At 49.8% G+C, this 22,799-nt stretch overlaps 1 protein-coding gene across 1 annotated transcript; it reads left to right on the forward strand.

Moving 5' to 3' along the window:
* The first annotated feature begins 9,449 nt into the window (after nucleotides 1-9,449).
* LOC128838429 (low-density lipoprotein receptor-related protein 4-like) lies at nucleotides 9,450-22,799 on the forward strand. Its single transcript, XM_054030610.1, has 15 exons — nucleotides 9,450-9,553; nucleotides 10,335-10,513; nucleotides 11,222-11,402; nucleotides 12,347-12,565; nucleotides 13,593-13,776; nucleotides 14,932-15,133; nucleotides 15,213-15,377; nucleotides 16,041-16,238; nucleotides 16,791-17,337; nucleotides 18,131-18,259; nucleotides 18,744-18,851; nucleotides 19,130-19,366; nucleotides 19,976-20,495; nucleotides 21,973-22,093; nucleotides 22,725-22,799. Exons 1-15 carry the CDS (start codon nucleotides 9,457-9,459, stop codon nucleotides 22,749-22,751), a joined length of 3,114 nt encoding a protein of 1,037 aa, XP_053886585.1. The 5' UTR covers nucleotides 9,450-9,456; the 3' UTR covers nucleotides 22,752-22,799.

The following is a 22,799-nucleotide window of genomic DNA, read 5'->3' on the forward strand; positions in this document are numbered from 1 at the left end:
GTACTCTGCTCTACAAATGGCTTCTCTTCCAAGGTAACTAGCTCACCAGACAACTGCAAACTGTCCCAGCAAGAGACAGTGTGATCCTGTCTCTGCAGGATTGCTAGATCTCACATGAACTAGAGCAGCCTGCAGACCTGAAGTTCAAATAAGTTCTGGGCAAAACTAAACATCCATGGAACTTGCTATGAACACTGAGGATGTCACACCTGCCTCCTGTTCAGGCAATATAAATGTGCTTTATAGAGTAACTCTTGCATCACTGAATACTGGTAATCCTGGAGAGCTACTGTGGTACCCCAATACTGACCCATCAATCAACCTGTCTTTCAGTCCATAGAAACTATAAAGGTGGATGGCAGTGGGCGATATTCCTTTCCAGAGATGCTACTGAAAGATCAGGACCCTTTGGGACTCATGGTGTTTGAGAACTGGTTCTTCTGGTCAGACCAAGAGAAACTCCTCTCTGCTTCCCGCAGCTCACCAGGGGAGAAAGTGGTGCTGTTGAATGGCACCATCTCTGCATTCACTGTGCTGCATGAACTCCAACAGCCTCCAAGTAAGTGAGCAGAGTGCTTCCCCCAACTGTTGGGGTGGAATCCAGCTACACTGCAGCAATTCTGTCATGATGCCGCTAACTTCACCGACTCTACAACAAGGCAGAGCCTGGCACCCAGAACCAAACAGCAGTGCTTGAATTCAGTTCCCTGCTCTAACTGAGTAGCTCCCATATGGTGACTCTCAGAGCAGGAAGCTACTGAAAGCTTGAACTAGTCACTCCAGTCCTGTTAGCTCCCCTGTTGTATGTTAATGGAAGGATTCCTTTTCCAAAGGATCAACTAGGCATTGGGCAACTTCAGATGGGGTATGAAGACAGTTCTGATCTGATTACTCTGTAAATCACTGGTCTGTCAATGACACCAAAGCCTTCTGTTGCTCTGGTGGGGTGGGGCTTACAGGGCATGGAAATGCCATCCCTGGTCAGAGTAGGGATACCCCAAGTTTCTCCCAGCTCCTGGCAAAGAAGGCAGGTCAGGGGCATGGGCAGACTCTGCTGTACCTATTCTGACTCCTGGTGGGAGTCAGAGGAGGATGCTCAGATGTACTTGCTGCAGGTGGGGCCTGAAGGGGTTGGCTGTAAAGGGCACCATGATGCACCCAGAGGCTGCTCCAAAGTTGCACACACAACAAGGGGGGGCCCCCCACTTTGAGTCACCTTTGCATCCCATCCCTGCCCCAGAGCAAGGATGGGGAGTACCTGAGAACTGGGGCCCAAAGAATCACTGGCCATCCTTCAAGTTCTGCCATTTGACCTGGAGTCTGAAGTTCTTACTAGGTTAAGGTGGCTGGGAGGTCTGCCTGCACATCTACATGCTTCAGCACTACAGTGGAGAAGGAGGGGGTTGATTGGCTGTAGCTGACCACCTGAGTGGCCCAGAGGAAACATTAGTGGGGTTCTAGGCTGGCCAGTGAAGCACTGCTCCAGGACAGGCTGTCAGTACCTGGAGCAAGAAGGTCCCAAGACTCTGTAGTAGACTTCCTCTGGCATAGGAGTCCAGAGAATAATCCACTGCCAGTGATTCTGGGCAAATCTCTCTATTTTAATTGTCAGTAATCTAATGCCAACTGCCTTGCTCTCTAGGGAACACAACTGCATGTGCTCCAGGACTGTGTAGTCACATCTGCCTCTTGTCACCTGTCCATCCGAAGGGCTATAAGTGTGCTTGCCCAGAGGGCACTTTCCTTCTGCCTTCTGGCAAGTGTGCAGGTAGGCTTGTGGCTCCAAACGTGGAGTTGTCTTGTTTGTATTTTACTCAACAGCTGCCTTGGGAGGCTCAGACAAGCAATGCACTCCCTGCACAGTGTCACCCACAGAACCCAGCTCTCCCATCCTTCTAGCCAGTCAGGCCTCCAAGCAGAGGGGCCTAGTCAGACACAGTATGACTGGCTCACTGGCCTGAGTGCCAGTAACTCTTCTAAAGGGGGGAGGATGCTCCAATATGGGGTGAAGGGGATATCTGAATACACTCCTTCAAATCAACCTGCCCTCTACAGCAGTGCAGGGTAACTAGTCTGGTGGCCAACATAACTCCTATGGGCAGTCAAACTAGGGAGGCTAAAACTCCAACAGGAAGATACCCCACCTTGTTGGGTGTGGCAGCTGGGGACATCAAGGGCATGGACCTTTCTCAGAGGGAGCTGTAGGGCACAGAGCTCTTGCATCTGATGCCACTGATAACTCCCCAGCTGCTGCTAAGTGACTGGGTAGTAGAAGTAACTAGGATGGTGTTAGGTCAACATGGATGATCCAGGAGGCTAGAGCCATGTCTCCAGGGTGTGATCTGGCTAGTAGCCATTCCTGGGTATAGGCTGCTGTGACCACCCCAGGTGGACCACTTAGCCTACGTTGCCAGAGGGATTTAAGTTCTATACAGAATAGCGCTGTGCGCTCTAAGTGCATCTCTCCTACCACATTGGTTAGCTCATGGCTTTCAGCTGAAGACTTTACCCTAAATAGCTTGGAACTCCCCCCCCCCCCCCCCAACACCTCACCCAGCTGCCTTTGGTAAGGGGGTGGGTTCCTTGAGGCTTAAAAGGGAGCACTCTTCATGAGGTCATCTTGGCTCCAAAGAAACCAAACCTGATCCTGTAGGAGAGGCTGAGTTTAATCACCCTACTCAGGAGTGCAGATAGCTTGTTTCTGGATGGGGCTAGGATAGTCAGCTTTCTAATCTCGAATAGGTTAACATCCTGGCTCTATCACTAATGCATGGCAGTCTAACCCTGGCACTAACCTGTCCCACAGAGCTGACCCTCCTGTATTCGACTGACAAAAAGATCTACTTACTGCAAGTGGGCCCAAAGGGTTCGGCTCTAAAGAGCACCCTGGTGCTGGAGTGGCCACAGAACATCCACCTGCAGGATGTCGACTGGAAAAGAGACTTCCTCTACTGGACAGATGATGAAGGGGACCTGATGCGCTTCACTGGACAGCCACGAAGGAAAGAAGCCATCCAAACTGGGCTGCCAGGTGAGATGCTGAGCCTGAGACTTCACCTCTTCTAGGACAGGCACTTTACAAAGAATCCTACAACAAACCAGACCAATGGCCCATGCCTAACTACCTTCACTTTCTGGCTTTTAACAGGATAGTCCTGTGACTTTTTTAGCCATAACTTTGTACCAGTTCACCCAAACCTTGGAAGTGCCAGGACCCCCGGGCCTGGCTTCCCCACTGCAGGAGAGAGGGCCTCTCATAAGTGCCATCTCCTCTGGCAAAGGGAAGCCAGGTCCTGCCTCCAGGGGTCCAATACAAACCCTTCTTCCCCCTCAAAGCAGTGGGAGGGGAACATGAGGTGGCCTGGGGGCAGCCAAGACATCCTGTGTGGGGCTGCAGAGTTTGTTACTATTGATACTGGCTCCCAGGGAAAGTTGCCTAGCCCACTGGGAGGACTGGGGTGGGGAAGTGGCCACACACAGCTTTTTTCCTTTGCAGCATAGCATAGTATCACACACATGCTCTCTAGTAATAGCACCTGGCTATACAAATCAAGGCCAGACCTGCTGTCTAGCAGGTCTGAGTACAAACCTCCTGGCAAAGGAACTTGTGCTTCAGTCTGAGTCCATTTCCTAGGGAAAGGCGCTTTGAACGTGCCTCTGAGTCGCTGGTCACTGAAGTGATGTTTCTTCCTGCAGTTTGCTCAGCCACTGTTGATATCCCCTCCGGCGACCTCTATTGGCTGACATGTGACAGAACTGACATCCGTGTTACCCGATTCATTGGCATGGCAACCAGCGTGCTCTACCATTCCAAGAGTGTCATAACACACAAGTTTCTAGACTGGCAGAGAGCAACCCTCTATTGGCTTGAGAATGGAAAACCCCTCCAGCAGATGAACCTGGCTGGAGGTGATGTGCATGATGCCTGGAATGAAACCTGGTCAGGAGACATTCAGATAGCTCTGGACACAAAGTCCTTCAGCATCCTCTGGAGTTCAAAAGACCTGGGTAAGAGCTGAATTGATGGATTAGAGTTCTACAAATGGTATTGCAGCTGACATAGCAAGGCTGATGGCTTAAACTCATGATCCTGACCCTTAACAATAAACATTTACCAAAGGGCTCAACTCTGTAGGGGGCGGGAGGTGTTTAGGACTCTTAACTGTTTCACCTGAACAGCAACATTAGCTCAAAGATCACTAGCAGTAGGCGCCTGTGCTGGCACTCCAACAGGTAGCCCAGGCCAGTAAGTGCCACTGTGTTGTACAGAAGTTTGCAATTCTAGCATTGGTTTGTCTAGACTCCCTGAGGTTAGCAGCCAGAGACGCACTGATGTTCTGAACAAGGCAAAGACCTGATCTTGAGGTGGTGGTGGTAGTACTGAGGGTTGGGGTGGGGGGAGATGTTGGCTTAAGAGCTACCAAAGGGCAAGCTTTGGTTCCAGCTGGCTATGCCAGATAGGTGAAGTCCCCTAATACTACATTTTTCTGCCATCTGTCCCCCAAAATGGCTAGGACCATCTCAGGAAGCCATTGGCCCCTAATGTAGGGAAGCTTAGAGGACTCTGCTGCCAGCAGATAAGTTCTCAAAGCAGCTGAATGCTCAAACCTACTCCATGACCATTCCATGCCCAGGACCTGGGGATCTTACCCCAGGCCCCTTAGATGTACAGGGTTGTCCTGTAAATAAAATACCAGGACACCATAGCCTATAAAAAGGCATCTTGCAGCCTCACATATGGAAACTCCTAGTTGGCTTTGCCTGAATCCCAAGGGGCACTCAACCCACCTCCACAAACTCCTGGTAGCTAAACGTTTAACACACCATTCCTTAAGCAGTAGGAAGGACATAACAGTTGTGGAGCAGCACCTACTGGAGTGCTGGCAACCACTAAACACAGCAAGCAAATGGCTTTAAAACCAATACATAGGGTCCCTTGGGTACACATGCCTGACAGGCACTAGCCTAATGGGCAGCCTCCTGTGTACAAGAGCAGTCTAGCACTGATCTGTCTTGCAGGCCTGCAGGTTCTGAGTCTTGCTAAGCATCGAAAAGACACTCTGAAGACAAGCTGGACATATGGGATAGCAGCCGCCTATGAACCCTACCTGGTGTCCATCAACAAGACCACTCTCCTGCTATGGGACAGAACAATGGAGCCTGTTTCCACTGTGGAAGAAGCCAATATACAGAAAGTAGTGGCGTTCTTGGCCATGCCACTGGAGACAGGTAAGCTTTTACATGGCTCCTGGCATGAATTGATTCTACTAGCCTGTACCTGCTGCATTACTGGCTGTGGTTCCTGCTGGCAGAGCAGTGCCAAGCCAGCTACCCAGGCCCTCAAGCAGAAGGAGTTTTCCAGCACTGATGCATCTTAGCTGCTGAAAGCTAGCTGGGTATTGGGGGAGGGGCTTCCCCTGGGATCTGGCTGACCCTTAGCTACCAGAGCAGCCCTTGTAAGATCACTCTTGCTGGCATAACTTGGAGCAGCTTTAAGTGACAGCTGTAGGACCAGGGTAACTTGGAGCCATCACAGCAATCAGAATCTTGCTCCAAGTCTAGAGACCTGGCTCTCACTAAGCTCTGACTTGCTGGGAAGCTGAGGGAATAACTTTTGGCTGCCTGTGAAAGGAAGACCAGGTGTCTGCTCTGCTGTCAGACTAGCTCACAGCTCCACTCAGCCTTAACAGCATGGTCTGGTACAGGAAACGGTCCCCTCATGACTCCATGTTAGTCATCTAGGCTCTTGCTAGTTAAATCTGAGCCTGATAATGAGGTGCAAGAGTACCATGGCTGGAACATCACGGTACAAACCTAACCAGGTGGGTCTGGAGCAGGAGTGCCACCTGCCCCTCACTCAGACACTCCCTCATAGGAACACTATGGGCCTGTCTGTGTGACTTAGCTTGCTGTGCACTCTCTATACTGTGGGCCCTGCTGTAGTGCATGTCACTACCACTGCCGAACCACTATGCTTGGCTCTTGAAAGGCACATGCTCCATCTACTGGCTCACTAGCAGCATGGTATTGTGGGTAAGGCTCCCTGTACTAAACAGGGTTGAGAGGCTCAAGTCACTCATAGCCACTCTTGCAGCCCACCAGAGCAGACCATCCTGGGGGTGATGGTTGGTCTGCAGGGGAGACTGAAAGCAAAGCTGGTTCCCAGCACCACCAGGGAACCATGCTAACCTGAAGCCTCTCTAGTTCCAGAGCCAGTGACTCTTCCACCACCTGCAGCCAGAACCACCATTCTCCCAGTGGCTAAGGAGACAACAGCAGTGCTGCCTCTGTCTTGTCCCCGCACCTGGATTCCCTGCCGAGATGGGTCAGAGTGCATCGCCCATGAGTACCTGTGTGATGGGGAGAGAGACTGTAAGGATGGCTCTGATGAAGAAGACTGTTCTCAATTGTGTGACACTCCAGGTACAATCTGTTTGCATGGGCTCTAACATAGCAGCAGCATTAACCATTGAGTGACAGGCAACAGACAAGATGGTGTCCATTAGCAGCAACTTCTGCTTACTCCATGTTAGACTTGGAGCTGTGTGCAGGGAAGGGGCCATGCTACACTCCTCCAGGCGCACAATCCATACACATGGACTGTTCTCCACCACAGGAAGGCCAGGTTCCCATCAGAGGCACAAACCAAACTAGACCAGACTTGCCCCATGACTTCCTTGCCTATTCAAAAAATCAGTTTCCTACTACCAGTGTCAGTCAAGAAAACCTTGGTTGAAACACTGATACTCCTGCACTACAGTCAGTAACACACTTACAAAAAGGGGCTCTGAAGCTCCCCATCTGATTTAGACCTGCAGACTTGGCCTGAGCTCTGAATAGAGCTGGTTTTGTCTGTCACAAGTGACTGTCCTCACTGACCTGTGCAAACCATGGTCTTTAGTGACTGACACTCTAACCTCCCCTGAGCACTGCATCCCCTTCCAGCATGTGATCCAGCAAGAGCTGTGGATTTCAGTAACAGGACTGAATTCTGCCTTCACTTACACCACTAAAATGTGCAGCATTGTAGCCCTAGAGCAGGGTGGGGTGAGGTGATATCTATCTTTGGACTAACTTCACTCAGGCACTAAAGGAAGCAGACATCCTGCTCACTGCAGGTGGGAGTTGGCCATGATCTCGGCATCCTTCTAGGGATGCAAGTCTCTTCCATGACCGGTCTCTGCCTGGTTCTAGAAGACTGCCTTCCTGTGTAAGGAGAGAGATGCCTAGTGGTTACAGTTTTTGGGCAGTGAATTATATCTAGAACTTGAGGCAACCTTCAGCTTTGCCACGGCTACCTGAATAGCTTGGCCTACATACAAGTGAGGTAGGTGCCCTGCTCATCATGCAGAATCCTTCAGTGCCTAGCAAAGCACTAGCCCTTGCAGAGTCAGGCTCACCTTCACTCGGTACATGTGCATGGTTGGCTAACACTGTGCCCGCCCACCCTCCCTCCCAGGAGCCTTTAAGTGTCTGAGTGGGAACAAGTGCATCGAGGAGAAGAATCACTGTGATGGCATGCAGCAATGTCCAGATGGCTCAGACGAGCTCAGGTGCTGGAAGCCAACCCAAGACTGCGCTCTACGCTGTGACGGCAACATGCGCTGCATCCCAGAGAGCTGGCTATGCGATGGCAACCCAGACTGCCTTGACGAAGCAGATGAGCAGGGCTGCGGTAAGACCAGCAGAGATGTGTGGGTTTCCTTGGCTCATGGCATAACAGGCAGGAATAAGGGAATTTCGGGCAGCATTCCTTTACAGCAGGCAGAGGTGTAGCGAGCGCCCTCTGACCAGAGGGGGCCCCTAAAAGTGGCAAAATACCGCATTCCAGTTTCTGCACTGTAAGGGGCCCCGCCTGGACATGTGTTTTGGAGAGGGCCACGTTCTTTGTTGCTATGGCCCTGACAGCAGGTACTGCAGACTGGAATTAGGGCTGGTTTGTACCCCTCCACAGCAGAGCAGCATGTTACAGGAATACGCCATCTAGAGAAGCATAGAACCCCCTCAGTCCCTTTACCAGACACCATACACTTCTAGAAAGGAGCCATTGTTTTGGATCAGTCTCTTGGGTCTCCACTACCACAGAGCTCCTTCTCAAGGCAGCAAGTCTGGGTGTTGGACTAGGTTGACCCCACACCTCCATCTTCAGCTGGAGTGGAGTATGTAGCTGCTTCACTGCAGAATATGGCATTAGGACAGCCAGAGGACCAGTCACACTAGTCTTCAGTTAGCTATCTAGGCTGCCCCACTGTGGGCTTCCCTAAACTTCACTCCTGTTACATAGCTGATACATCTCTGCCTATTCTAGTACACTCTGAAAGTACTAGTGCAGCTTCCATATGCTCTGGGGCAAGCCAGCTCACAGCTAGACTAAACAGCAGCTCTGGTTTGCAGTTCGTGAAGAGTGCAGCAAATCCGAATTCCAGTGCAAGAGTGGCCAATGCATCTCTTACTCCCTGCGCTGTGATGGGGACAATGACTGCAAGGATCACTCTGATGAGGAGGACTGTGCAGTCCCCAAACCACTGCTGTGCCGCCTGGGGGAAGTGAAGTGCCCCAGAAGTGGGGAGTGTGTGCTGAAGGACTGGCTCTGTGATGAGGATATAGACTGCAAGGATGGAACCGATGAGCAGGTATTGGAGACAAGGCTACTACTTAACTTACCAGGGCTTGGGTGGGGAATCCAAACTTCTAGCACTGCATGCTCCCAGTACTGGGGTTCTCGCCTTTCTGAGTTCAGACCTGCCGATAGCACTCAAGGGATGAAGGGGATCTGAGCAATCCATCCAATAGAATCTTAAGTCTGAACAGTCTCTTCTAAAGCAGTTTGTCCTGGTCCTTAAAGCACTGAAGGATGAGCTGAAGAAGCATAACTCAGAGCACCAACGGCCAGCTACCACAGAACATTCCCTTGCATAATCCAGTATCTGGGGCTATGCTCTTATCCAAAGCATGATATGGTGGGGGGAGAAGAAACCAACTACTATTTTTTTCTAGTCTAGAAACCCTGGCAAAAATCTAGCAAGAAATAGCTGACCCTCTGCCAAATACATTGCAGACTAACACTGACCCTATACTATGGCTTTCTCTGAACAGTGAGCAAGCTTAAAGAAGGCCCCCAAAAAAACAGCCCTGGTGCCCCAGATGCTAATGTTCCTGTTTAAGGAATTCTCTTGCCAGGGACCATACAAGTTCTTTCAGTCCTGAAAAGCTGACATCCTTAGGCTAGGACTCTTGGCCATTGATGTAGGGCCATGTTCCTGTATGCTGGTGGGAGGGAGGAGTGAAAAATGCATCTGGGGACAGCCCCTATCCTGGCATGCTTAAGATACGATGCACTCAAGACAGCAAGGGTTACAAGGCTCTGACTGTCGCGTCCCCTAGCCTAGAGTGCCTTTACAGTATGTTGTGATTGATCTGCAGGACTGTGAGCATGAGAAACTCCACTGCAGTGCAATGCAGTGGTCCTGCAGCAGTGGAGACCAGTGTGTTCCAGACATCTGGCGCTGTGATGGGGAAAGAGACTGCAGAGATGGCAGTGATGAAACAGGATGTAAGGAAGCTTTTAAAACTTAATCTACACTGCAAGAGACACTGCTGCCAAAGCTCTTGCTTTGATAGATGCTCTTTAGACTTGGAAAGCTTCCATGTCTGGGTTTCACCTCCATTTGCATACATGGCTCACTTACCTTGTGACTTCTGGCTGTATTTAGATACTGATCTGTTCCCCCTCCCTCTACCTGCCTTGCCTGTTACAGCAGGGACCAATCCAAAGGACAATAGGGAAGTTCACTAATTAAAATCCAAGTGAAAACTACCTGAAACAAATTAGACTTCAGCTGGAGTACAAAATTGACTAATGCTAAAACATAAATGGTGCAAATAACCAGGTGGACTTGGATTTCAAAACTACTTGATCTCTAACACCAGGCCAAATTGGTATCCTCACCTCAGGTTCCCCTCAACATCTAATCCATGACCACAGGGAGCAGAGTTTGGCCCATGACTAAATGGAGAGTATTTCTAGCACCATAACACTTCAGACACTTTGAAACACTAGGCCAGTAGCACATCTACAAATTCATGTAACATATACCAGGTACTGGCAACTACAACCTACTGCACTGTAGGCCTCTAGCTACTGAGCCATTAGTTTAATCCATTTTAAGATAAATGTCATCCTCTTGGGCTGTCACAGGATGACCAGTTTTAAGCCTCTATTTAACCTAGGCTCTTGTGATGCGCTCCTCAGAGGTATTGAGCAGCAGATCTCTGTGCATCAACACCCCCATCTGTCCTAGGGTGGTGGCCAGTAAAAACCAATGTCTCAACAGGTGAGCCTAGGAAGTGCCAGAGCCATGAATTCCAGTGTGGGACTCATGACTGTCTCAACTACACCCTGGTCTGTAATGGCAAGAAGGACTGTACAGATGGGTCGGATGAAGGTGGAAAGTGTCTGTCTCCCTGTGGGAAGCCCTGTTCTCAGATCTGCTACCAGTCACCTGATGGACCTGTGAGTAAAGGGAACGCTAAGGAACTCCTGTTGACTGGTTTTGGTACAGAGAGCCTCCATCAGAGTCTGAACAAACTAACCCTAGTTGGCTCTCCCATTACAAGGATGGGAGTGGGAGACCTAATCTTGCTTGTCCTTCTCCAGCAAGCCCACACCTGAGTGCAGCTGCAGCCAATCTCTTGTATCATCGCTCTGGCTGGTCACACCTTGACACCCAGTCACCTGAGAGCCTCCTCCCCATGATCTGAATGCCTTGCCTCTCCAAATACTGAACAACCTAGACGTCCATGTGACCCTATTGCTGGGAGTCCATGTCCAGCCCAGGCTAAACATGCATTTGCAAGTCAAGGGCCACAACTGGGACTTGTTATACCAGCAAGCCCCACTCTGGTGAGCCCCCAGCAGGTCAGCTGGTGCTGAGTGGGTTTCCTACCTTGCTTTCCCTCAGGCTCCCAAAGGGGTGAAGCAGGGGAAGCTGCTGCTCCTCTGATGTAGGAGGTGAGGAAGCAGCGGCTGCTTCAGCATATCCCCCCTCCTTCCCCAGTGATGGGGCTAGTCCAAGCCCCCATTAGTGCTCTTGGCCCTAACATCCATTAGGCCCCTGTCTGTCAATCCTACTGTAGGCTCTGCAAGCCTGAGTCCCAAATGGCCTATGCCCTGGGGACTCTGCTAGAGGAACATGGCGAGCTGACCACTCTCTGCTTTCAGAGGTGTGCTTGCCAACGGGGATTCAAACTGAGCAGCAACAGAGTCTCCTGCACAGACATCAATGAATGCAAAGAGCAAGAGCCGTGCAGTCAGACCTGTGTCAATACAAACGGCACCTACAGCTGTGCCTGTCACCCAGGCTACCTGCTGGAACCAGACGCCCACACATGTAAAGTGACTGGTAAGACCACAATGGCCCTTAGTTCCTTGCAGTGCTCAGAACAGGGCTCGGAGCCCTTCCCAGGTGAGGGACCTGACTTCAGCAGCCCTCTCACTACCCCTTCAGTGTAGTGAGGTTAGTCTGATACTAGTGGTCCCTGTATGAGCTGGCTAGGGAATAACACCTCACCAGCATGCCAGGGAGACCTGAGCCCAAGGGAACCCATTGGAATCCTGCCCTTGTCTGAAGCCGTAAGCCCCACAGACCCTTGTTCCCTTCTGAACAGTATCTGAGTGGAGAGGGGACTCTGCACATGCTCTGATCATTCTGGGCCCTGGAACAACTAGGGAAGCCCATGTCCTGAGACTACTTGTCTTCTTTCCTTAATCCTGCTCCTCTCCTCAGAGCTTTAATGTGTCAGTGCCCATGGGCCTAACAAGCCCACAGCCATGGAATCTGCTTGGCTAGCAGCAGACACCCAGCCTGTGAATTGGGCAGCACCCAGGCTGCTGCTAGCTTCCTGCAGATGAGTGCTAATGCCCTCTCCCTGTGCGAGGAGGGGTAGCTCATACAATACTAGGGCTCTGATGCCAGAGGGAGCCAGTGATCCTAGGGTACAGCTTGGCCACTGACCTCTTGGAGGCAGAGGGAATCCTCCACATTGGGGTCTCAGTAACATCAGAACAGCCTCCCTTGTAGGGCTGGCCCGCTGCAGAACTCAGTCGCCCTTGGTCTCCAGGCTGTTAGCACAAGTCTCCCTTAGTGTCCTCTGGTTCTCAGCAATGGGAATTTAGCTCCCTGGAACCAGGGTTGCCACCACCTTGCCATGCTTCGCCTGTTCACATATCTAGCCAAGGCTCACTACCCAGTGCTGGGGGTGGCATCTGGCTGGGATGGGGAAGATACAATAACCGGCTCTAGAGGAACTAACACTCTCCTGCCCATGGGGTTCTGCCTGATTGTAGGGTCCGAGCCAACATTGCTGGTAGCAATCCAGTCTGAGCTATTGCTCTACGGGCTGAGGAGTCTGAAAGAGGATGTCCTGACGACAACTGACAAGAACCTGATCATCTTCTCTATTGACTACGACTTGGTGGAGCAGAAGGTCTTTTGGATGGATCTCAATGCAGAAAGTATCAAGTGGATAACCATGAACACCAAGAAGAAAGGAACACTTGTGAAAGGTGGGGTGTAGGATTCAACTTTCCCTCCCCAAATCTTGCAGTAATCACTAGCTGCTGGCTCCTGCAGGAAGGGGATTGGTGGCTGGCCGGCAGACTTAACAGGGAGACCTGTCTCAGAGGACCCCACAAAGGGAAAACACTGCCTAGACAGCAAGACAAGCTCAGTCTCACTTGCCCCAGGTTGCAGGAACTAGTTACAGCAGGGTCACAACTGTCTTTCAGTACCTCCAGCATCCTTATTACTGGCTGCCTCTGCAGTTATTCCAAGTGGAGAGTCTGCACCCAAGTGGCATAGCCTGCACTGGGTGACAAATTCTTCTCTCTTCTCCCCCCACCCCCTTTAACTGGAGACAATTGGGCCTGATGTGTCCAAGGCTCTTAAATCAGGTTGACATGTGCAGCTTATCAGCTGTTCAGTATCATTGCTCTCCATGTCTGTTAAGAGTTTTCTGTACTGACACCATTATCCAGGAGCACAGTTCAGCAAGTCCTGGGGCCTGTTTCTAGCCTTCCTGGAAAGGCACTTCCAAAACAGAGCTGTTTCTTCCTGAGTCTGCAGACAGCCTGACATTGCAGCTAAGCTGTGAACACCCATGTATAGGCCTAGTGCAGAAAGGTTTTAGTCACTCTGGCATCTCACTTGGCAGGCAGGCCAGCAGTGTACTTGGCCCATGATCACAAACTCCTTCGGTGCCAAAACCCCCAGCAGCTTCCAGATCCTTCAGGGTCTCTGGTTCCCACTGACTTCTTGGCAATGCTCAGCTCTTGTGTGCCCCACACGTCTGTAGCAGCCTGAAACCTGGACAGGCTAAAACCAACACTACTGGCTGCACATCAAATCCAGCTGCCTCTTCGCTAACCAAAGCTGGTCCCCTTCAGGCACCAAGACAAAGCAAGCAGGGCAGTACCCCTAGAGCTCCAGTCAACATAATCTGTCACCCTTAAAGCTTGGCTACCTCAGCAGGGACATCTGTCCTTCTTCGCCCTCTTCAGAAAGACTAACCTGTAAGTGGCTCTCTGGTTTCAGGCATCAAGTCTGACTGCATTGCAGTGGACTGGATTGGGAGGAATCTCTACTGGACAGATGGGACCGCAGGAGAGCTGCTGGCCACTTGCCTGAATGCCACTTGGAGAGGCAACCCAGAGTACACCGTGGTTCTGGATGGAGACTTAGATCAGCCTCGCTCACTGGCTCTGCAACCACTGCAAGGGTAAGGCCTCTAACCTCCTGTCCCACCCTCACAATGCAGCAGCCACCATCCAGCTGGACAGATGGTCCAGTAATGGAAGATGGGCTGTGACTCCTCCCGCTCCCCTGTGAACAAAGCTATCGAATCTGAGATGCAATGGGAAAAATGAGAACTAGTGTTGTGGCTAACTCTCTGTAGCCACTGGTGGTGCACAACATAAACTCGCACCATGCTGGCAATGGAACTTCGTACATAGATGAGAATACAGCCCGAAGCTGGGTACTGTAGCAAGCTGTTATACACTACTATGCCTGCCTCAGCAACTTGCAGTTCTGGCTGGTGAGGTGGGGGAGGCATGTCCCCATTGTCCAGGTGGACAGCACCAATGCAATACTTTCCTCTGCACCATCTACTGGCTCCTAACTACCTCCAGAGCTCAGTGCTGTGGAAAGCTGTCTGTTGCTGGTATGTGGTGATACTAGACAGGTACTAGGGGGACCAGACAGCAAGTGTGAAAAATCAGGACGGGGGTTCAGGGGGGGTAATAGGAGCCTATATAAGAGACCCTAAAATCAGGACATCTGGTCAGCCTAACAGGTACTCGGTGTGCTGTACACTATGTAGTAGCTGCCTCACTGCAGGAGAACAAGTAACTAGCAATTCAAAACAGCTAGACTCAATCAAGCCTTGACCTTGCTTAATTCAGTCTCTGTAGGAATGAAAGGAATGCTCCTTCCTGGCTGCTGGGCATGGGATGAATGGTAGACTATCTTCCCTCGTCTGCTCCTAACTAAAACTGTATTAGCCCCTGCACACACCACCGGCCTAGTCTAGACAAGCTGCACTCCTGCTCTGAACAGTCAGCAATCTTCAGCAGTTACAATAATTTGAGCTATTTAGAGGACACTTTTCTCCAGCAGCGGCTGGGCTGGCTTTACAGGGCTAAAAGCACTAAGTCTGAAATACTCTAATTCAAAATTTCTACCCTGGGGTCTGAGGCCAAGGTGGGAATATTCAGATAATGGAAATGCTCCACTTTCAGCCCAAAGTGCAAAACCCCTCTGAATCTCTGCTCTAATAGTTGCATTGCAAATTGTAATGAGTGACTTGCTTTGGCAGACCTTGTCACTGAAGTGGCTGAAATATCTATTCTTCCCTTCTCCCCCCATTGTATAGCTTAATGTACTGGTCTGAAATAGGGGACAAACCTCAAATAGAGCAAGCTGGCATGGATGGGAGCAACAGGAAAGTCCTCATTGACGAAGGGCTGGGCTGGCCGACTGGCATAGCTCTTGACCTCCTGAGCTGGAAAATCTTCTGGTCCGATGATAAGCTTCACTGCATTGGCTCTGCCAACCTGGATGGCACTGGCATAAAGGTACTGTGCAGCTGGCTTTAGAGGCAGGCCTGCCTGTCGTCAGACTTGGCACATCTGATGGACTTGACCTGTCTCCTAGGTGTTCCAACTGAGCCAGATCAAGAGCCCTTTCTCAGTAGCTGTGTTTGAGGATGGTATCTACTGGTCTGAGATGAAAACCAGGACTGTGCAGAAAGTGGACAAAAAGACTGGCAAGAACCGGACTGTGCTAATCAAGCGTCACGGGCAGCCCTATGGCCTGAAGGTACCTGCAAACCAGCAGACTCTAACTCTGTGCAATACAGAGATGCTTCTCCTCCCCCTCCCCCACTAGCTCTACACCTTGGGGCTCTTCTTCCTTCTCACAAAACCTACCCTGCTGCTGACTCCCAATGACCCAGACCAAACAATTCCTGGGGAACTGTGCCTGAGGCCTGGTGGCCCTGAAGGGTGGGGTACCCTCTTGAAGGGGAGCCAAGCTATCTAGGGAGAAACCTTTAACCTCCCACCATGTTGCCGTTCAAAATGATTCCCTGGGTCCTGATTCCTTAGTGGCTGCACCTGTGGTGACTCATAGAACTAGTCAAATCTGACCCCTCATATGAGACATGAACTCTGATTCCTCTGAACATACAACTTTGTCTCCTGGTACCAAGGGCCAGCCTGCAGCAGCTAACCCCCACATGCATCTTCCTCAGCACTGGTTCTTCCCTAACACTAATCACATGTTTCCTCAAACTCAGTCCCACTAGTTACCCTCCCTGCTGGGCCTCCACTCAAAGGTTAATGTAAACCAATTGCTCCCTGTTGTGGCCTTTCTGGTGTATAGTTGCATGAGGAAAACAAACACCAGGGAATAGAGGGCTTGCATTGTAGAGAAACTTGTGGCTTTGTTCATTAGTACTGACCGCCAGGCCTTTCTTTTTAGATCATGCATGAAGTGCTACAACCAATGGCCTCTAACCCTTGTCGGGAACTTGGCTGCTCCCACTTATGTCTCCTGAACCCAAACCACAAAGGAAGCTGTCGCTGTCCAATCGGAGAAGTGCTTGCTGATGAGAAGAACTGCATTCCTCTTAAGGATTCAGCATTCATGTTCCTGGTTGCCCCAACAGTGATTACTCAGGTACCCCTCTGCTACAGGGACAGACAGAAAATAAGCATGTCCCATAGGATAGCTCTCAAGACACATGACTAGAGAGGATTCTGTAACAATAACCTGCAGTGGCTCTGTCCTAGGACAGACTATAACCCACAGCTTACTGGAATTAGCCAAGAAATGGCTCCAGTGTTATGTTAAGTAACAACAAGCTGACTCAAACTTGCTTATTGTGGTCTCCCCAGTAAAGACAACCTAGTGTGTGCTCCTTGAAATGTGAATGTACTTCTGCATGACTGGGCAAATGAACTCCGATTCTATCAATCACCTCTGAGCCCCAACATCAGTGGGGAGCACTAGACTCCACCCTCATGGTGAAACCATAATCTGCCAAACCTTGGTTCAGAAAGTGAAATCTGACCCTTGCAACTCTGAGAGACTCGAACAGTGGCTGACCTAGGAATGTATCCTCTCATGCTTTCTCCCCTCTTTCCCCACTCTCTGGGAAGCCTACAGTAAATCTCAGACTTAAAGCACAACAGGACTAAGATTTCACTAATCTTTTGTCTTTAACTCCAGGTATATCTGAAAAAGCTGTCCCCTGCAGCCAGGGGGGAAACGCTTCCTGAGCACAGAGTTTTCCCTCTTACCAATGTGGATTACTTGACAGCAATAGACTATTCAGTGCGGGATAAGTCCCTCTACTTTGCTGATCGGGAAGATGGCTACATCAGGCTGCTGAGAATCAAGGATTCTGGCAAGCTGTCCTGGAAGAGAGTGGTGCCAGTGGGGGGCACTGTGGTATCTTTAGCTCTCGACTGGCTGAGTGGCAACATCTACTGGATTGACAGCCGGAACCCAGACATTCGGGTTGCAACTTCAAACGGCCGCTATGCTCTTGTGCTGATCAGCGAGAAGCTCCATCGCACGGTCTCTGTCGTGCTGCACCCACCTACTAGCATGATGTGCTTTGCTGACTTGGGTATGGAGAACCATAGTGCTGGCCCAAAGATTGAGTGTGCTTCCATGGATGGAAGCAGAAGGAAGGTGCTCTGGAGGAAATCCCAAATGCCAGTTGGCCTAACTTTTGGAGATTTTGGCACCCGGCTCTACTGGGCTGACCACAGTAAGTACAGGAGACCTGGCTCTCCTGGGGAATACAGGAGCTTGCCAATGGGGCTCCACTAAGCTGCAAACTCTCCAGGGCAGGGAGTCTCTCAGTATGGCTGATGCACAGCTACAGGAGAACTTGCTACTGGTGCATGTTGTTCACTGCAAGGCCTATTTGAGACCCATGTAGTCTGGTTCCAACACACATCTATTCCTGTAGGCAAGCATTGCCTTAGCCAAACAGAATGCCTGCTTATCTTCTGTGGAAGATGGCAAAACCACAGGTCAGAATTGCAAGCTTATAACCCAATGTTGCTTGGCTATGACCTCCCCTACAGTGTAGTTGTGTAAAGTGGTTTGCTGTGCCACTGCTGGAGCAGCATCCTAAAATCAAACTGCAGAACTTCATGTGAGCCTGTCTCAAATGCATGTCATACTTTTTTTATTGGGAGCATGACCAATAGAATTGACTACAGGTGGTATGTGGCTAGATATTGGTACAGCACACTGACTTATGGGACACTAGAAAGGCCAGGCTTCTCAGCAAAGCAATGAGTCCACTCGGAGGGACACTACACTAGCCTGCTACCTGCAAGCCTCTATAAATAAGTCACAAACAGAACTGCCCCACCAGAGCTTAATGATGCTACACAAGCATGCACCCCATTACTGTCAAAGGGTTGAGACCTGCTGTTCGTTAACACCTCTTGCTTCATGTGTTTAATCCAGCCTAGCTGGATAAGTCTCATTGCTACATCTGTGTCAATCTTCCTCTCTCTGAAACATAAACAAGATGCTTCCTCTTGTAGTGAAAGGTGTTGTCGAAAGCATTCAGCTGGATGGTTCCAGGTTCAGGCTAATTCGGGGAGGGCTGCATGGCCTCACGCTCTTTGCAGCTGGTGAAGGGATGATGGTCTGGACAACCCCGACCCACAATGGTAAGGCAGTTGCAATAACAGACCCTTCCATAATGTCCTTTAAACTAATGAGGAACATCTCCAAGGAGAGCAACTCTTAGAATGGATAGGACTTTCCCCCAATATCATAGTCTAAAACCCTGCACTCTAATTGCACAAATTGGACTTCTGCAAGTGGTACCTAATGTAGCCTGCCTTTGGGCGGGGGGGCAGGGAGAGACCCTCTATGTATGGCCTTTGGGTCATCCTAGTCTTGTAAATTCTCCTGTCTCAAGCCAGAGTGAGACAGTTCTAGTTTCATATGTCTTCCTGCAGATCCATCCTGCATGTGTAGAGGAGACCTCTTGAACTTCTGGCTCAAACTGTCAGTTTCTAGCAGATCCTTGTACCCTAAGAGAAATGTATCATATCGGCACACACACACCTCACTGTTTAGTGCTGCATGTATAATTAGTGCAAGTGGAAAGCTGACTTGTAGTACTGAATCAGTGTCTCTCTCTGCTAGGCTCAACTAGAGTGTGGCATAGCAAACTGGAACTTATGGAAAACTGGTGGTTTCAAGTGGACCAGAAGATTGTGGACTTAAAAATCTACAGCAAGTTCACCCAACAAGGTGAGTCTAAAACTCTGCTGTGGTATAAGGGGTGAAATCCTGATAAAACCAGAATTAAACCCCCCTCCTAGAGACTGTCTCCATGGCATTAAGCTGGTCTACCTGTGTTTGTCGTCTTAGTCTCCCTCCATTTGAGGTGATGACAACCATATGAAAGGCATTCTAGTTGAGACACCAGTCCAGACATCCTCCTGCCAACTGACCTCCTCCATTCAGGAGACTGATGTCTTGTTTTAAGAATGGTAGTCACTCTTGTGTCACGCCTTTTCCATTCATAGGCGGTAACGGCTGTTCGGAGAACAACGGGGGGTGCAGCCAGCTCTGCTTGCCAAACCATCAGGGAAGGGTCTGCAAATGCACCATCGGGTACCATCTGGAGGATGGTACTGAATGTACTAGAGCTGTGACGTGCCCTGAACCACTTGAAGCCTGCAAAGATCGTCTGAAATGCTTTACCAGGGAGCAAGCTTGTGATGGCCACAACGACTGCTTGGATGGATCTGATGAGCTGGCCTGTGAGTAACTCTTGCCACACTGTGGCACATCTAGAGGTCTGGCACCAGAGACTTATAACATCCCATAAACCTCTAACCCTAACCAAATCTTCCCTACTCCATTCTCTGAGATGGGATTTGTCCTGTTAGCTTAAAACAGCTACTGGTCAATTAGTCTAGTAGTCCTCTTCATGTCTACCAAACACATGCCTTGGTATCACTATGGTCTGCCATGTGAAACCTGCATCCATTCTCCAACAGAAGATCCATGGTAGGCAGCAATGTCTCTGAAGCACAGCACTGATCTTTGTTGCTCAAGGGATGCAGGGAAGACCCTTCCCATGCCCCTGGAACTTTAACACTTCTATAGCTACCAGCCTCTTGTCCAAACACAATAAACCTCTCTGGATTCACTATCAAAGAGTCACTGATCAGGTGTGCCTCACTGCAGGCAGACCAGATGAGAGGTCCCGCATGTTAATGCAGTACATTATCCCAGGTAACTTTAGTTCTTGTCCCCCTTACCCAAGCCATAATCAGCTTATCCTTTAATCCACTTTAGTTTAGCTTCGCTTAACTCCCAACCAGCTCTTCCAATAAAATTGGATCAAACACTCTCTCCTCCTCTAGGCAATTACCTGGACAGAAAGAAATCCAGGTCTACAACTGCCCCAACTCCAGCAAAGCCAGGCTTCAGAAAGGAAGAGGAAGTGGTAGCACCAACACGTGTCCAGACAACCACCAAAAGACCTATCACTGGAACCCAATACCCACATCCAAAAGGGACCAAATACCCCAGAAGAAAAACCCCAGCTATACAGACCCCTCCCCCATACAGAGAAAGCAGGACCACTTTATCTAGTATGTGGGAATATACAGAAGAACCTTCCCCGTCACCTGAGAGCGTTGAAAGTGGTCCAGAGCCCCAACCTTGCAGCAGTGAAACCTGTAACATGAGAGGGGACTGCACCATCGAAGAGGACAGAGTGAAGTGTAGCTGCATGTTGGGGTACAGTGGTGATTACTGTGAAAAGACAGAAGTCACGTCGACCACTGGTCCCATTATCTTAGGCATAGCTGTAGTCTTGCTAGTAGTCATGGCAATGGTGGGAGCTTTTGTCTACATGAGGCGGCAACACACTCGAAAGAGGTAAGACTCTCCTTATGTCTGATTTCATAATGAGAATTGTTCCCACCAGCTGATCACTGGCTACCTGAATGTTTGGTCTCTAAAATGTCAGCAGTAAGAGGAGCTTGTTGACTGAACCAAATGTCAGCATTTACTTTCACTAATTGTTAATGCAGGCTGCTGTAATGTAAACCGCACAGTATTGGGGGAAGCCTGGTTCTGATTCCTCCAAATGCTCTGTTTGAACTGCTCATGAAGCACAAACAAGGTGTCTAACTTAGTGCTGTGTAGGTGGTTACAACAGTCCTTCTGGTCTGGTTCTATGAATCTCTATGTATGTAGCAAGCAGTTGTAACTTGGCTGCCCACACTGGACTGTATTGCTAACCAGGTACTTCCTACACACAGACTATTAAACCCTTGTTTGGGAGAGGGGGTTGTCTCTTGGACCGTTTCTAAGGAAAAGAACCTCTCCAAACAGCCTAACCTGGTGTATGCTGACAGGCTTCCTCGGGCATGTCTCATCACATGCAGCTGGGACCCCTTACCTATTCCCTAATATGGGATCTAGCGGAGGTGCAGCCTTGAAGCTGATATAGCAAGAGTAAAGTCTCATTCAAAGTACAAGAAGCATGGCTCTAAACTAGCAAAGCTGGGTGCCTTAAAATAGTGTACACCTGCCATCACAAAGCTATTGCTGGTGGCCTTTCCCCAGGCCACCCTTAAGGCTTGCCAGATCCAAGCTTCTTAAACAGCACTAAATCAGAGCTCCCACAGACTGGGGGCTGTGAATGGGTTGCTTCCTTCCCCTCTTCATCTCAGTCCCCCATTCTTGTCACTTCCTGTGGAGACTCCACACCAAGTCAGAGGGTGAAAAGGTGAACCACTTGACCAGGCCTAGTACAGGTGTAACCTGCTAACTATACCTCCAACTTAAATGTAGATGTGCTCTTCACTTGTCTTACACCTGCTGTTGGAACAAAACCAAATGCTTGTTTTCTGGAGAGCTGTGAATAGAAGTACTTCTAGAACTACTGTTCTAAAGACTGCGACAACCAATCTTGCTAGACAACTTAATAGTTAACCTGGGGATCATGGAATTGGGAGGGTTTCAATGCATTAGACTCCAGCTTCTTGCAATATGATGCAACAAAAGGCTTTAAACCTGACACCCTACAAGCATCACCTCAAGCCCATCCCCACTGCAGGATTTTATGGCTGGTGGTGGGAGGAGTAAAACTCCTTAGGGCAACAGGAGGCACATGTCTGTCTAGAATGGGACTTGGCAAACACTGTCCTACCAGTGCTTCCATTGCTGTCAAAAGCCACCTGCACTCACTGCTACCTGTGGTGTCCCTGAATTGCTATTTTGAATAGCAATTCTCATGCTAGGTTTTTGGTCCAAGGCTCCTAACAGAGGACTGACCGCTCATTGGTTCCTACGAACTACAATGCAATGGAGTACAACCGCTTCAGAAGTGTTTACTCTCCTAATGCAGGACCTCCAGTACAGCATCCTCTAGGACTCTGACCAGCTACCACAAGGACAGCGACCTCGGGGAAGAAGAGAACCTCACAAACAATGAGACCTTCATCAATGAAGCCTATGACAGAGAACAGGTGAGAAGGCAACTAGAGTCTCCTAGACTCCAATACCTCTGACTTGGTCAGCCAAGAATCCTATGGGCCTGACCTACCTTTCAGGCAGGCCCACACATGGGATATCTGACTACCCCTTTCTAGAGGGTGGGGGAGGGAGTGTTACTTCTATTGGCAGAGGGCCTAAATGTGCCTGTGAACTTATCCAACCTTTCTCAAAGCCCTTTTAAAAGACCCAGTGGCTTAAATGCACACCCTATCCCCTGTACTACACCAAACAGGGGAAGACACTGACCACTAAGCATCCAAGTCAGGCCTACAGGGCAGCACTCCTTAAGGCAAACGCTACTAAACTGCTCAGCCTGCTAAAAATTAGGTTCTTGGAGCCCTAACTGCTCCAAGGACTGGAAATGGCCACTCTTTTGGCTTGCATCTAAGAAGCCTCTTGGTTGGAGACCAAGGGCCAGCAGCTCTTCACTTACTGCAAAACTTTGCATGGGTTGATCACATGGGCAGTAAACTGGCCAGGTCCTCGGGCACAGGGCACCACTCATCAACTAACCGATCACAGTGCAGTGTCAGGGAGACTAATTCTGCCTTTTTGGATACAAACTAATGCCAAAATCTAATGCTTTCTCTTGTCTCCTTGCAGGAGCTGGTAACTCCTATGAAGACATAACTTCATGTTGGAAACTCAAATTCTCTCAATAAAGTAACATTTGCAGAA

Source organism: Malaclemys terrapin, chromosome 5 (genome assembly GCF_027887155.1).
Source record: "Malaclemys terrapin pileata isolate rMalTer1 chromosome 5, rMalTer1.hap1, whole genome shotgun sequence".
NCBI lineage: Eukaryota > Metazoa > Chordata > Testudines > Emydidae > Malaclemys > Malaclemys terrapin.